The sequence below is a fragment of the Opisthocomus hoazin genome, chromosome 25, assembly GCF_030867145.1.
Source record: "Opisthocomus hoazin isolate bOpiHoa1 chromosome 25, bOpiHoa1.hap1, whole genome shotgun sequence".
Classification (NCBI taxonomy): Eukaryota; Metazoa; Chordata; class Aves; order Opisthocomiformes; family Opisthocomidae; genus Opisthocomus; species Opisthocomus hoazin.
The window spans coordinates 6,991,363-7,003,858 of NC_134438.1; the positions used below are offsets into that span (position 1 = coordinate 6,991,363).

The 12,496-nt window shown below is 57.8% G+C and overlaps 1 protein-coding gene across 4 annotated transcripts in view; it reads left to right on the forward strand.

The window, feature by feature from the left end:
* Positions 1 to 12,496, forward strand: part of CCND3 (cyclin D3) — a 47,230-nt gene that overhangs the window by 30,550 nt on the left and 4,184 nt on the right. For 3 of the 4 annotated variants that reach the window (XM_075442881.1, XM_075442882.1, XM_075442883.1), the window contains exons 2-4: positions 2,552 to 2,767; positions 10,778 to 10,937; positions 11,485 to 11,627. In XM_075442881.1, coding sequence (XP_075298996.1) covers positions 2,552 to 2,767; positions 10,778 to 10,937; positions 11,485 to 11,627 — 519 coding nt within the window. Of the gene's footprint in view, positions 1 to 602; positions 847 to 2,551; positions 2,768 to 10,777; positions 10,938 to 11,484; positions 11,628 to 12,496 lie in introns of those variants that run through there. The other variant, XM_075442880.1, reaches the window with a different exon arrangement.

A 12,496-nucleotide genomic window follows, 5' to 3' on the forward strand; every position in this document is an offset into this window, starting at 1 on the left:
TCCTGGGGAGCCGCACCAGCAGCGACGGGAGGGCAGCTTCGGGAAGGCGGCCGGCTCCGAGTATGTACACAGCTGATTATTTTCATGGCCTTGAAGGCCTTTGATCAGACACAAAGAAGAAAGAAAGAACAAAAATGTATAGGAGTAAATACTGAAAAAATTAGAAATTTGTATAAAGATTGGGCTGACAGAAGCCTCCCTGCCAACGCCGGGGCTGTCCCACTGCAGCCTGGCTGGCCTGCAGGGAGCCGGGCACCGGGGAGCGGTACCGGGGGTACCGTGCAGTGCCTGGAGCCGCGGCGCAGGGACGGGGAGAGCCCCGGGGGGGCGGGGGGAACGGGACGCCGGTCCCGGCTCCCCCCAACATGGCACCGGCGCCCCACGTGCTGCCAGCCCGCCGGCGCGCCTCTCGCCCCGCCCCGGGAGGCGTGGCCACCTCCCGCTTTCGGCGCGTCCTAAGCGCTCGGCCCGCGGATTGGCTGAAGCCGGCGGTGGCCACGCCTTCGCGGCGCGCCGGCGGCAGCCCGGACTCGGCGGGTCGGGCCGGGGTGGGCGGCGGCTCCGCCCCCGGGGAGCGCGGCCAGTTCCCGGCGTCCCGCGGCGGCTGCGGGGTCCCTGCCCGCGCTGCCTGCCCTGCCCGCCCTGCCCATGGAGCTGCTGTGCGTGGAAGCCGTCCCCCGCGTGCCCCGCGCCGGGCGCGACCCGCAGCTGCTGGGGGACCGGCGGGTGCTGCAGAACCTGCTGAGCCAGGAGGAGCGTTACACCCCCCGCATGCTGCCCTTCCCCTGCGTGCAGCAGGAGATCAAGCCCTACATGCGGAAGATGCTGGCCTTCTGGATGCTGGAGGTACGGGACCCCCGGCTGCCGCCCCTCCCGCCGCAGCGCCGGCTCCCTGCCCGCCCACCGGCGCTTTGCCCTCCTGCTCCGGCGGGAGAGAGCTGGCGGCGGGCGGGGGTGAGCAGGGGACGGGAGCGCCCGACCCGTGTTCGCTGGAGGGTCCAGCGGGTCGCCTTGTGCAGGGCTGCAAGGGACAATGCGGGGGACAGGGAAGCCCTGAAGTCCCGGGGCTCGGTGTGCTCCGGGAGGGGGGGGGGGGGGTTGGGGTGAGGAAAGGAGTCGGCAGCGAACCAGGGTCTCCGAGGGTGCTGGCTGAGATGGAGGATGTGATTGCTCCATGCAGGGGGAGCAGACCCCCCCCAAACACACAGCCTGCGCTCACCCCACCCAGGTGATATGCTCCCAGGCTGCTGTCGGACAACCTGCCCCCCCGCCCCGCCCCCAGCTCCCCAAAACTGCTGGGCAGAGAGCTCAGCTGTGCACCCGGCAGGCTGGAGGCTTGAGGTTCCCGAATGGGGCTGAAAATGCGTGGTTAAAGGGGGAAAATAATATTGCTACCGTTTACTTCCCTAAATTGAAATGGAGTGCGGCTCTCTGCAGGATCCAGTTCGGTGGGGGAAATCTCGTGGGCCCCTTTGTGAGGTGATTGGAGTGAACAGTCGCAACAGGGAAAGAAAGAACAGATCTTGCAAAGGACAAATGACATCGGGATCGAGCCCCTGCCTGCTGTCCACCCTGGCTGCTGTTGCAAGAAGCTGCCTGCTTCTGTTAAAAGAAATAACCAACATCTCGCTTTTTTAAGGGTTTTTTCCCCCCCGCTATTATTGTTCTGTTTCTGCAATTCCCTTTCTGAGAAGGGTAGTGACATAAACGCTGCTCTGGAGCCTGTTCCTGTGCAGCCCCGGAGGCAGCGGAGCAGCCCACGGCACTTGGCCGTTGTCATGACCGTGCGTGTTGGTGTCCCCGGCGCTCCGGCAGCCCGTGCAGGGGGAGGCAGTCGCTGCTGGAAGGAGCTGTATCAGGAGAAACCTCGATATTTTTATGGTTGCGTTGAAGGAAGGAAGTTAAATATGACCAGTGTTTTGATACTGGTTGAGAGATAAGAGCAGGGGACTGAAGTTCAGAGCTCCTGGATTCTGTTCGTGGCTGTGGTACCAGTGTGGCAGGGGGAGGAGGAAGGCTGTCAGACTCCACCACTGGTTTGGGCTCTGCCGTTGATTTTTCTTGGGTCTCTGGAGCACTTCAGGTGGAATTGCCAGAAGTGGCTGTGGATCCTGCCCTGCTCGGTCTGCAGCTGGAGGTGGGCTGGAATTGCTCGTTCTCTCCAGAGGTCCCCAGTCCCCACAGAGCAGAACTGGCGGCTTTGCTGTGCAGCTTGCTGGAGCCATCCCCAACGGGGAGCATTAAAAAAGGGGCCAAATAAAGCAATTTTGCTCTTAACTTATCTGTAGCTAGAAAGAGTGCACAAATAAGTTCTGCAGCTTTCTACAGGAAGATGAAGATTTAAGGCGCTGGTCAGACTTGTTGCTGGCATAGTCCCACTGAAGCCGTAGGCTGAATGCCTGTCGCTAATTTACGCCTTCAAAGCCCTGCAGATAAGTGTGAAACACCATCATGACCAGAAGCTTTGAAGCTGTGGTGGAGGCTGGGGAGTCCTGTGCTGATTAAAACTTCCTTTTATTCTTTTTTTATTTTTGTAATTGGGTTTTGTCAGGTGTGCGAGGAGCAGAAGTGCGAAGAAGAGGTCTTCCCCTTGGCCATGAATTATGTGGATCGCTACCTGTCATCAGTCTTCGTTCGGAAAAGTCACCTGCAGCTCCTGGGAGCGGTCTGCATGCTCCTGGCTTCCAAGCTGCGAGAAACCATGCCCCTGACCGTAGAGAAACTCTGCATTTACACAGACAACTCCATCACGCCTCAGCAGCTCCTGGTAACCACCCCTATCTCAAAGAGCCCTCCACCTCCTCCCCAGCTCTCTTATCTCCTGCATCCTGCTGCTTGGCAGCTTACCTGCCTCTGTCTCCTCCCCTTCTCTTTCTCCCTTTTCTTCACCTTCCTCTGCATTCCCCAACCAACCTTCTCACCTCTCTGCCCCTCGTGGGTGTGATGTCTGTTGGTGGAGGCCTTTCCATCCTGGGCACACACTCGGTCCCTGCTGTGGGAAGCAGCTTTGTCACCTCCAGGTTATAGAGAAAGTTCCTTGTGCTTTAAGTGCTCGTTGCCAGCACGGAGCTGCCACGCTGAGCTCGTTCCCAGGCGCTGGTTCACTCTCGAGTGACAGCTTTGGGGAACAAAGGCTCCTGTCTGCGCAGCCGGCGGGCACGGGGCGGGGGCTGCCACTGAGGGCTGCGGCTCTGACTTGCCCCGGCTGCAAAGGGCCATGACGTGGGAGATGCATTTCCACACCAGCAGGAAAAGTGAAGCTTTAAGAGGAGAGTTAACCAGCAAAATGGGTGGGAGCTTTTCTGACCTGGGACCCAGCCGGCTGGGTTGTACTGTGGAGGCTGACAGTGCTGCCAAGGTGATGGAAATGAGTGGGACCTCGTGCTGCCCAGGTCCTGCTCCGCGCCTTCGAGATAAAGCAGGGCTGCTTGGCCTCTCCCGTCTCTCAGGCAGAAGCTGTGTAGGCTTTGAAAAGCAAAGCGTTTTCATCACTGATAAAAGTTCAAAGCAAAGATCCAAACCTCTGAGTTCAGCTTCTCCAACGGAGGAGGAAATTGGAGAACCCCTTTTCTTGGGGGCCTTCCGTGCTGGTAGATCAGAGCCCTCGGGAGGAAACGGCCACCTCGCTTCGAGTAACAAACATCCCTGGAGACGGTTTGTCTACGAGAATTTCTCGGGGTTAGTCATCGCCTTATAAAGTGTCTGTTTTTTGGGGCTGGGGTGGGTAAGATGATCTGAGTGTGATTTGTCCCCAGGGTGGGGAGTGAACCCACGAAACTTTCAGGTGTGAATCGGAAGGTAGTTCTGGTAACTGGGGAGCTCTGGTATGACCACGGTTTTTCCAAGTGCCAGTGAAGGCTGGGGAAAATCCCCTCACCTCCATACCTCTCTCCCTGTAGTCATTTGTGGGCGGTTGTTGCCTTAAGCAGCACTCACGGAAAAAGTACGTGGATCCTTACCCTGAATAGTGGCGAGGGATGGGAACGCAGAGAGGAAACACAACTGCTCAGGGATAGGAACGCAGAGAGGAAACGCAACTGCTCGTTGCTCCTCTGGATGCTGAGCTGTGGTCGTGCTGCGGTATCCTGCTGCGGGGGGCTGCCGCAAAGCCTTTCTCCTCTTTACCAGTAGAGCTGCATCCTTGGGAGCAGCTTCCCATCCAGCGTGGGTATCTTCCCAGGACGGGGATCTGTCCCATGAAGCAAGTCCCAGCCTGTAACGCAAGGCTTCCTGTTGGTCCTGTGATAGCGAGAGGGTTAACATTTAACTGGAAAAAAAGGCAGGGGAGAACGGGAGTTGGTTTGCGTTCACTTTTCTGCTGGGCCAGCAGAAGTTGCCTCTGTTGGCTGCAGAGGCAGCAGGGTGAGCAGGAGGTGCCTGGCAGTCTTCTGCAGGCAAGCAGGCTGCGCTTCAGAGCATGGGCCGTGCTCTACGTGCCCTCCGGAGCGCGAAGCTGGTCAAAACACGTGTCATGGGCCAGTGTCAGACTCCTGCCCCATCCGAGGGACGGATGAGCTCTCTGCCCAGCAGGAATGTGGGTTGCGGCAAGGTGAACTTACTGCTGTGCTCCACCTCGATCTCCCTCTCTGACCCAGACTTTATGGGGAGCCCTGTCATTATCCCTGCAGCCTAGGGGAGATCATCACAGCGAACTCTAGTGATGTCGGACCTTGGGCTACAAGCGACTGGTCTTGGTGGGCACCTGGTGCATATCTCCTGTGGATCCCAGTTGTATTTCATTCTGATTTACTTAGTGATTTACTCTGGGTGATGATTTGCTTTTTTTCAACTGAATCCTGAGCTTGCTTTGTAGCAGGCTCCCTCCAAAGGAGAACAGTTAGGAGATGTGCAGGTGGGTGGTGGGCAGAGCACCAGCACCAGCCCTGGAGGCTTTCCTTCACCCTCCACTCAGATGCTAATGCCTCCTCCCTCAGAGCCTTTTTTATTTCTTCCCCCCAGAGGTTTGTCAGCAGGAAGCTGTGGGTAAGCAGTGCCACAATGTTCATCTTCCCTTCTCCCTCCTCCTGGCAGTGCTGGGGAGGAGATAAAGGAGGAAAGCGCTGTCTGCCGCCTGTTGCTCGCTTCGGATTGTGCAGCTCTCGGTGCGGGAGTTCTCCTTCCCCGTCCCTTTTTTGCCCCAGGATCCCGGGTTGCTCTCGGTGCAGCAGGAGGCACAGCTGGGTGGTTGGCACAGAGCTCTTCCATCGTTGTGTTCCAGAATCAGTGTGCGGCTGAGGTGGATGGGAACGGCTTCGTTTTGGGGGTCAAATGTCCTTTCTTGGGATAGCCAAAGATAGCTTTTCCAGGCAAATAGGCTCCCGTTTCTCTTTTCCCCAGGGGATGGCCAGGAGCTCTCGGCAGTGCAGGGGTTTACTCCTGGCACAACGGGCTGAGCAGCAGGCATCACAAACCAGGCCCAGCCCTTAAGGAGAGACTCCAAGGCGTTGGCAGGTGTCTGGGCAGGAGATGCTCTGGAGCCCGTGAGCTGGTGGTGGTCTTTCCCTGCCCACCACAAGGCTTGCTTTCGGTTGATTCTTAACCCTGTTTGGAGCAGATCCTGCTCCAGTCTCCCATTGCTCTCCACCGTGAAGAAGGAGTGGAGGCAACATCTGAAGATACATGAAGGATTCGTCTTCGCTTTGGGACCTGACAAGAGTTAATACCCCGATTACAAAACCAGGGCGAGCTGCTGTTTTCCTCCTCTGTGCTAATCGTGGTAATGTTACTTCTCTTTCACAATCTTGCCGTGGAAGAGGGTGGGGAGGGGAAGGGGAGCTTCTTCATCACGGTTTGGACAATGGTGCATCCTGGCCTCTTCTCATGGATTGGTGCCATTTCAGCTTCCAGCGTGTCCTCCCCGGCCTTTCGGAGGAAGCTGGCTCGCTCTCCCAGTGGGTTTGCTTCCTTCTCTTGCCGGGATGCTTGGCACCAGCTCAGCGGTTTAGAAAGGACGCGTTTGAAACAAAATCTTGATGAAGTTATTCTAGGGAGAAGGAAATGATGCAACGAGGGACTTGTCCATTTGGAGGAAGTTGGATTTCCGTCAAGGGCGTTATCTAACCTACCTTTCTCTTATTTTTTATCTTTTTTTAATGAAGACTTTTCTGGCCTGTGCGAGAGGGTGTTCAGCTGCTTGGAGGCTGGGGACAGCAGTTGTAGGTCACCTTCGTCTGCCTGGTTTGCTCCTAACACATTGCCTTGCCTCTGAAATCTCTGACCTAAGGACGGGTTTGCAAACTGCCAGGCATTTCCTAGCAAAGACCGTAAGCAGGATCAAGCCACTAGGTAGATAATGAAGGGAGCAGCGGTGACAGCAGGCCATAAGGAGTGAAAATAAGAGAAAGCGAGAACAGCTGAGTGGAAAGGGGTGTTCACTTGTGATAGAGCATTGACTTTCCAGAAGACGTGCTTCTGTGTTCCTGTTTTCCCTTCTGCTTGTTGCATGGGTGGGATAGATGTGACCGTTTCTGCGTCTGAGGTCGGCACCTTTACCTTTGACATCCAGACCTGACTCTGGTCAGGGGATGGAAACAAACGTTTGCCCCAGATTTCCTATTTGCAAATGGACTTTCACGGCCGCTCATTTCTGTAGCTGCGTCTCGGCTGCTGGGTCGGGTGGGTGGCCAGCAGCAACATCAGCAGCGCTTTCCACCCTCCTTTTGAGTCAGCTCGTGAGCACAGCGGGGCGCAGCCTGCTCCTGCTTGGCTGGTGTCTCATCAGGTCTGTGACAATGTAAAATGGTACCTTATCAACTTCAGTGACAAAATCAAGTGCAACTTCCTTTTCTCCTGCGGACAGGGCTGCTGCAGAGAGGAGCTGGGCTCTCTGCTCCCTGTGCAGCCTTGCCAGGTAGGTTTACACAGACTCCTTGTAGGCACGGCGGGTGTGTGGGTGTTGCTGAGGGTTGAGCTTGATGTGCGGAGTGACTGTCACTAGATGAAAAGGAGGGAAGCCGGCGTGACAGTCGCATGCCAGACTGAGTTTGCAGAGCTGTAAATTGAGTACAGCACTCTCTGCTTGTGACTTGGGTCTGTCTTAGTGAGAGGGTGCAGAGGCAGCGAGCCGGGGCTTGATGCTGTTCCGTGGCAACAGGACTGTGCTCCGAGATCACCGTGTCACAGCCGGGGAGGCAGTGGGAAACGGTCACTGCTTTCCTTCTGCCGTGTTTTGTCTTTTCTTTCTTGCGGGATGCAGCCAGGAGCGATGAAGGACACAGGCTTGCGGAGGGGAAGCTCAGCTGCTGTGCAGTGTCCACCCCTCGAGATCGATGCTGGCCAAGCGTGGGGAGCTCTGCCCGGGGGGCAGCTTGCGGAAGGGGGACCTGATGCCTTCCCAGCGACGCGATGCTCGGTGGGCAGCGCTGGCAGCGTGCAGCCCTTCCACGAGGAGGGTACGTCCGCAGGCTGGAGAAACAAAGGGACATTTTCCACTTTCTTCCTCTCTTTCATTAGCCAGGCAGAGACTGATTCAATTAGGTGCAAAACAAAATGCCAGGAAAAGGATGTTTGCTATACTGAGCGTGCTGCTGTCGCAAACCTGCTTGCCTATCTCTTGCAGCCTTTTGTTCTGCTTCTTCCACAGATAAAGTGATTCAGAGATTCTGACATGCCGCTCTGAGGGCGGGAAGTCCCCAGGGTTAGCAGGAGAGAAGCGAGGAGCAGGGTGGTTTGGCAGGAGAGAGGCTTCCCTGAGCTAAATCCTGTGAGCTGGTGACAGTCCCTGGCGTCTGGCGCCTTCAGCTGGCATCTCGAGCGCCGGCTGGGTCTCGGGATCAGGCCTTTTGTAACAACAGGGTTTTTAAGAAGACGGCGAACCTCTGTGGTAGCTGGAAAAGAGCTGCTTTTGTGCATTGCAAAGGGACGGGCTGTTGTCCCGGATCAGTCCTGGTGTGGCAGGAGCCAGCTTGTCCCAGGTGAGGTCTCACAGCTGCGCTGATCTGCACCCTGGATCTGCTTAGGACAAAACATGTCCCAGCAGGGACAGGCTCTTTGCCACACGTGCCTCTGGTGAATCCCAGGAGCTAGCTTGCAGCTTGGGGGGGAAAGGCAAGGAGCAGGAGCCTGGATGATGCTGGGCTGGGGTCCCCTCCATGCCCAGGAGCTCTGCGTTTGGGTGTAGCAATCCCTTTTGGGTTTGCTCCATGAGTAGCAATCTCCAAGTCCTCCTTTGACCTTCTCCCCGGGTCTGCAAAAGGGCCAAGCTCCCAGCTTGCGTGGAGAAGCCAGGCTGGAGCAGCCTCGGCCTCTCGCCCCTGGGGCAGCCACTGCTGGAGGCGTCCGCAGCGTCCTGTGCCCCTTCCCAAGAAAGTGGGCTCATGCACGAGCAAGCAGCCGCCTTTCCCAGCCTGCTGCCCTCGGTGGGCTCCAGACGAGCGACAGGCAGGGGCAACACACAGAGCTCTGCACCTCCCGCAGCCCTTTCCTCGCGTCGCCTCGCCGTGTTGCAGCAGTTTAACCAGTGGCCAGCACTACCTGGTTTTAATCCCTGTACCCAAGCCTGTTCCGATTCCCCCGTTGAACGAGGCACCCTCAGTGAGCTGTGCCGCGATCCTCAGGCTCTGGAGCGCATTGCGAAGTTTCTTCTTGCTCTTATCTTGTGGATTTGGCTTAAAAATACAGAAAGACTGGCAGGCTGGCCATCCATCTGGGAAAGTGTGCGCTAGCGAAGCGCTGCTTTCTGGTTGGAAAAGCGCAGGCTGTGAAATGGCAAAGAGTGTGTTTGGCCTCGTGGGGGATTTGGAGCAGGTTGAGCAATGCTGCTCGTTTAAGCAACTCTAAACTGGTATTGTGTAAAGGGAAAGAGTGGGGTTTTTTTTTTTTTTAAAAATAAAGATAGAAAATGAAGATCTGCCCTTATGAAAAATCTCACTTCTTCAAATCCATCTGTTCTGGCAGCCCTTTGGCACGTCTGTGGGCAGCATTGACCTTGTAATCCTAGACTGCTTGGAAAAAGAATAGGTATTCTGCTGGGTAGGAGCAGGCCCTGAAATGGAGATATCCGATACAAATCCCTGTTCAGCTCTGTCCTTCCAAACCTGGAGCTTCGGCTCCTGCAGTGTTTTCCTTTCCCGGCACATCTGCAGGGCCACTGTCACCCCTGCTAGCAGGGAGCAGGGACACGGCGGCCTTTCTGGCATAGCTGGACCCCGATTTGCTGCTGATCCAGAGGATGAGAGAAATTGGGGGCCAGAGATCTTCGTCGTGGCTCGGGATGTGGGGGAATTGGGACCGGCTGGGTGTGGGCTGTTCGTGACATTCCTGCTGGGATGGGAAGGGAAACAATCCTGGGAAGACGCCGCTCTCGCCTCTCCTGAGACGGCTGCCAGTGCTGTAGTCGTACCCAGACGTAACATCGAAGTTGCTCAGCCCAGTGAGACCAGTACGAGTGTGGCCTCTGAGTTTGCCTCAGCTGCTACGCTGAGTCGCGCAGACCTTGACGTCGACGGCAGAGCAGGGAGCTGAACGCGGGGGCCCCAGGTCCTGTGCAGAGGCTCTGGCTGCGGCGCTCTCGTTGCTCGTACCTTGCCGGATGAGTGCTTTGGTACCCAGCTTCTCGGGACTGGCTGGGTGAGGGCTCAGCCAAGTGCTTGCCCGTGGCTGCTCTGTGCTTTGGTTTCCTCGTCAGTGTTAGGACTAATGCCTGGAGCTGGAAGAGCCTGCGAGAGGCTGAGCAGACGAGAGGAGCGGCCTGGGCTCCAGCTTGGCCTTCCTGCCATCTGTTCCCCAGCTTGCAGATTGCACGGAGACCAGCTCGTGGGAGATACTACAGAAATCTCCGTTAGATGCTTAGAGAGAGCACCATGACATGGGACGGGGACATCGCCAGGCACCCGGCACGTGCCTAGGAAGCACCAGTGAGCCCTCACGTGTATGTCAGTGGGCGAGGTGGGCGTTAGCGTGGTTGCCGAGTGCCTCTTGCCCAGAGGAGCTGCTGGGGATGCTCTGCTGAGCATGGCTGGAGGCTCCCTTGGCAGAGAAGAGGCATAATGAGTAGGGGAGCTCTGCCAACGTGCCCAGCCTGGGACCTCCTCCGTAGGGCTGAGTGCCCAGTATTTGTCCGTTGGGCTGAAGACCTCGGCACCTAGTCGCAGCCCCTGAGCTCTTTAGCGACTGAAGCTCTCGTACAGGAGCTTGGGCTGGCTGGCTGCAGCCCTGAGGGCTCAGCTGTGTTTCCCCCACCTTCCCTTGCTGCGGTGGGTTGTGCGGAGGGGCTGGCTGCAGAGCAGCTATTGCCTCCTGCGCTTCCCTGGCCAAGGAGCCCCTGTGGGAGGGAGTGGGTGCACTGCCTGGCTCCGAGGGGCACGCGGGGAGGTGAGCTGCTCTGTTCCTGTGCTGCAACGGCATCAGCCCCGAGCTGGATTGCTCCCGGGAGCCTGGACATCAGCCTCTCCTTCCAGGAGTGGAGAAGGAATATGGGAATGGTGTTCCTACTGCTCCTCGCTCTGGTTGCTCCTCTGTGGGCTGGTGCAGCAACCTTGCAAAGCAGAGGGGTGTCGAAGGCTAATCTGACTGTGCCTTGGGAAGAAGAAACCAGATTTGTCGCCTCCTCTTCTGATCTTCGCTCCAGGCTTTGCAGCAGCTCAAGGCTGGATTTGTGCCATAGTTGCAGAGCAGGGACGTTCCCTCTTTTCCTCCCTGTCTCATGGATTGTACTGGTTTACTGGTCCTTCCCCAAGCACTGGCTTTACCTGCGCTTGAACCCCGTGAGTGTTTCTGCCTGGCCTAGCCCTGCTGAATAACGTGCTGGCTGGCTGTCTCTCTGTCTGTCTGACTGCAGGATTGGGAGGTTCTAGTCCTGGATAAGCTAAAGTGGGACCTGGTCTCGGTGATAGCGAATGATTTCCTGGCTCACATCCTCCATCACCTGCCGCTGCCGGAGGACAAGATGGAGCTGGTGAAGAAACACGCGCAGACCTTTATCGCCCTGTGTGCCACAGGTGGGTGCCTGCTCCCGCCGGGCTGGCTGGGTGACCTGGGGCTGGACCCCGACGCCCTGGCTTTCTGGGGAGCTGAATGCCTGCCTTCATTTAAATCGGAGCGTTTGCTGCTCAGTGACGTGTTTTCTGTCCTTGACGAAGTGGGATATTGGTCCTGCGGGCTCTTACTGGACGTCTGGAAGGTGCCAGGGACGAGCAAAGCCGCCATGCCGCTCCTCTTGCGGCTGCGACTGTGGGAGGGTGGTCAGGGTAAAGGCAGGGCTGAATCTGAGTTTTTACCGGCCTCGCTCAAAGCCACTGGAGCAACTTTGTCTTCAGGACTTCTTTGGGTGAGACAGACCCAGAGAAACAGCTTAATGAGGCTGGCTGCTCTGACGCTCAGCCCGTTTCCCGTTACTTCACCCCCATTTCTCTCTGCGAGGCTGGAGAGACCCCTCTGTTTGGCCCCTCTAGTTTTCCAGGGAAGTCGCAGTCCCAAGAGCTTACCACGTGCATCCTTGCTAACGGCTGCTTCTTTTTGCCCCTCGTGTCCCTGTCCTGGCTCTAGACTACACTTTTGCCATGTACCCCCCCTCCATGATTGCGACGGGCAGCATCGGAGCGGCGATCCACGGCCTGACGGTCTCTGTGAACGATTTCACCGGAGAGGCGATCACCGAGCTGCTGGCCAGCATCACCGGCACGGAGGTGGTGAGTGTCCGCGGGGGAAGGGCAAAGTGGTTTTGCTGCTGGATCTGGCGGAAACCCTTCCTCTTTCTGCTCCTCGTTAGTGGGAGAGCAAATTAGGCTGTTCATCACGATGCCGACCTTGGCTTGAGAAGCGCCTAGAGAGGAGTGAGCATCTGTGAACTTGGGAGCCTTGGTCAGTCCCGTGGCCGCCGTGGGCTCCTGGGCTCCGAGTGCTGCCTGGGCCGAGCGGGGCGAGCTCGGGAGCCTTTGAGAAGCAGCACAAAGCGCAGCGTCTGTTCCCGGCACGGGCAGGTGTCGGCAGGATCGGGTTGGCGAGGCGGGATGGCGCGGAGGGAGAAGCCGGGCTCGTCATCTGCTGAGCTCTGCCGGTGTCTGGTTGCAGGTGCCCAGACCGGGGTGGGAAGGGGGTCGGGGGCACAATGCGTTGCAGGACGTTGGCACCGCGGCTTTGCTGGGGACATCGGGGTGGGGGGGGGCATCTGCCCGGCCCTCCACTGCCCTTGGAATGGGGGGGGCCCAGTCAGGCTCCCCATTTCCAGGTCGCTCCTGCTGCAGCGAAGTGACCGGGAGCCTTTCTTCTGCCGGGGCCCCTTTTGATCTTTTTTTCCGCCCGAGCGGCAATGCCGGGTGCGGGGTGAGTTACAGTCCCCTGACAGCAGCGCTGGGAACTGGGCGAGGTGCCGGGGCCGCGGCGGGTGGGAGGCTGCGACGAGGCTTTGTCCAGGCGGGGAGGGGACGGGGCGGGAGGGGGTCCTGATCTGTTTGTGCGGCTTCCATTTTTTTTTTGTTTGTTTGCCGGAGCCTTTTTAAAGAGTGAATCGGCGCAGCCAGCTGCTCTCAAGCTGCTGCGGTGAAGGGGGCAGGGGCTG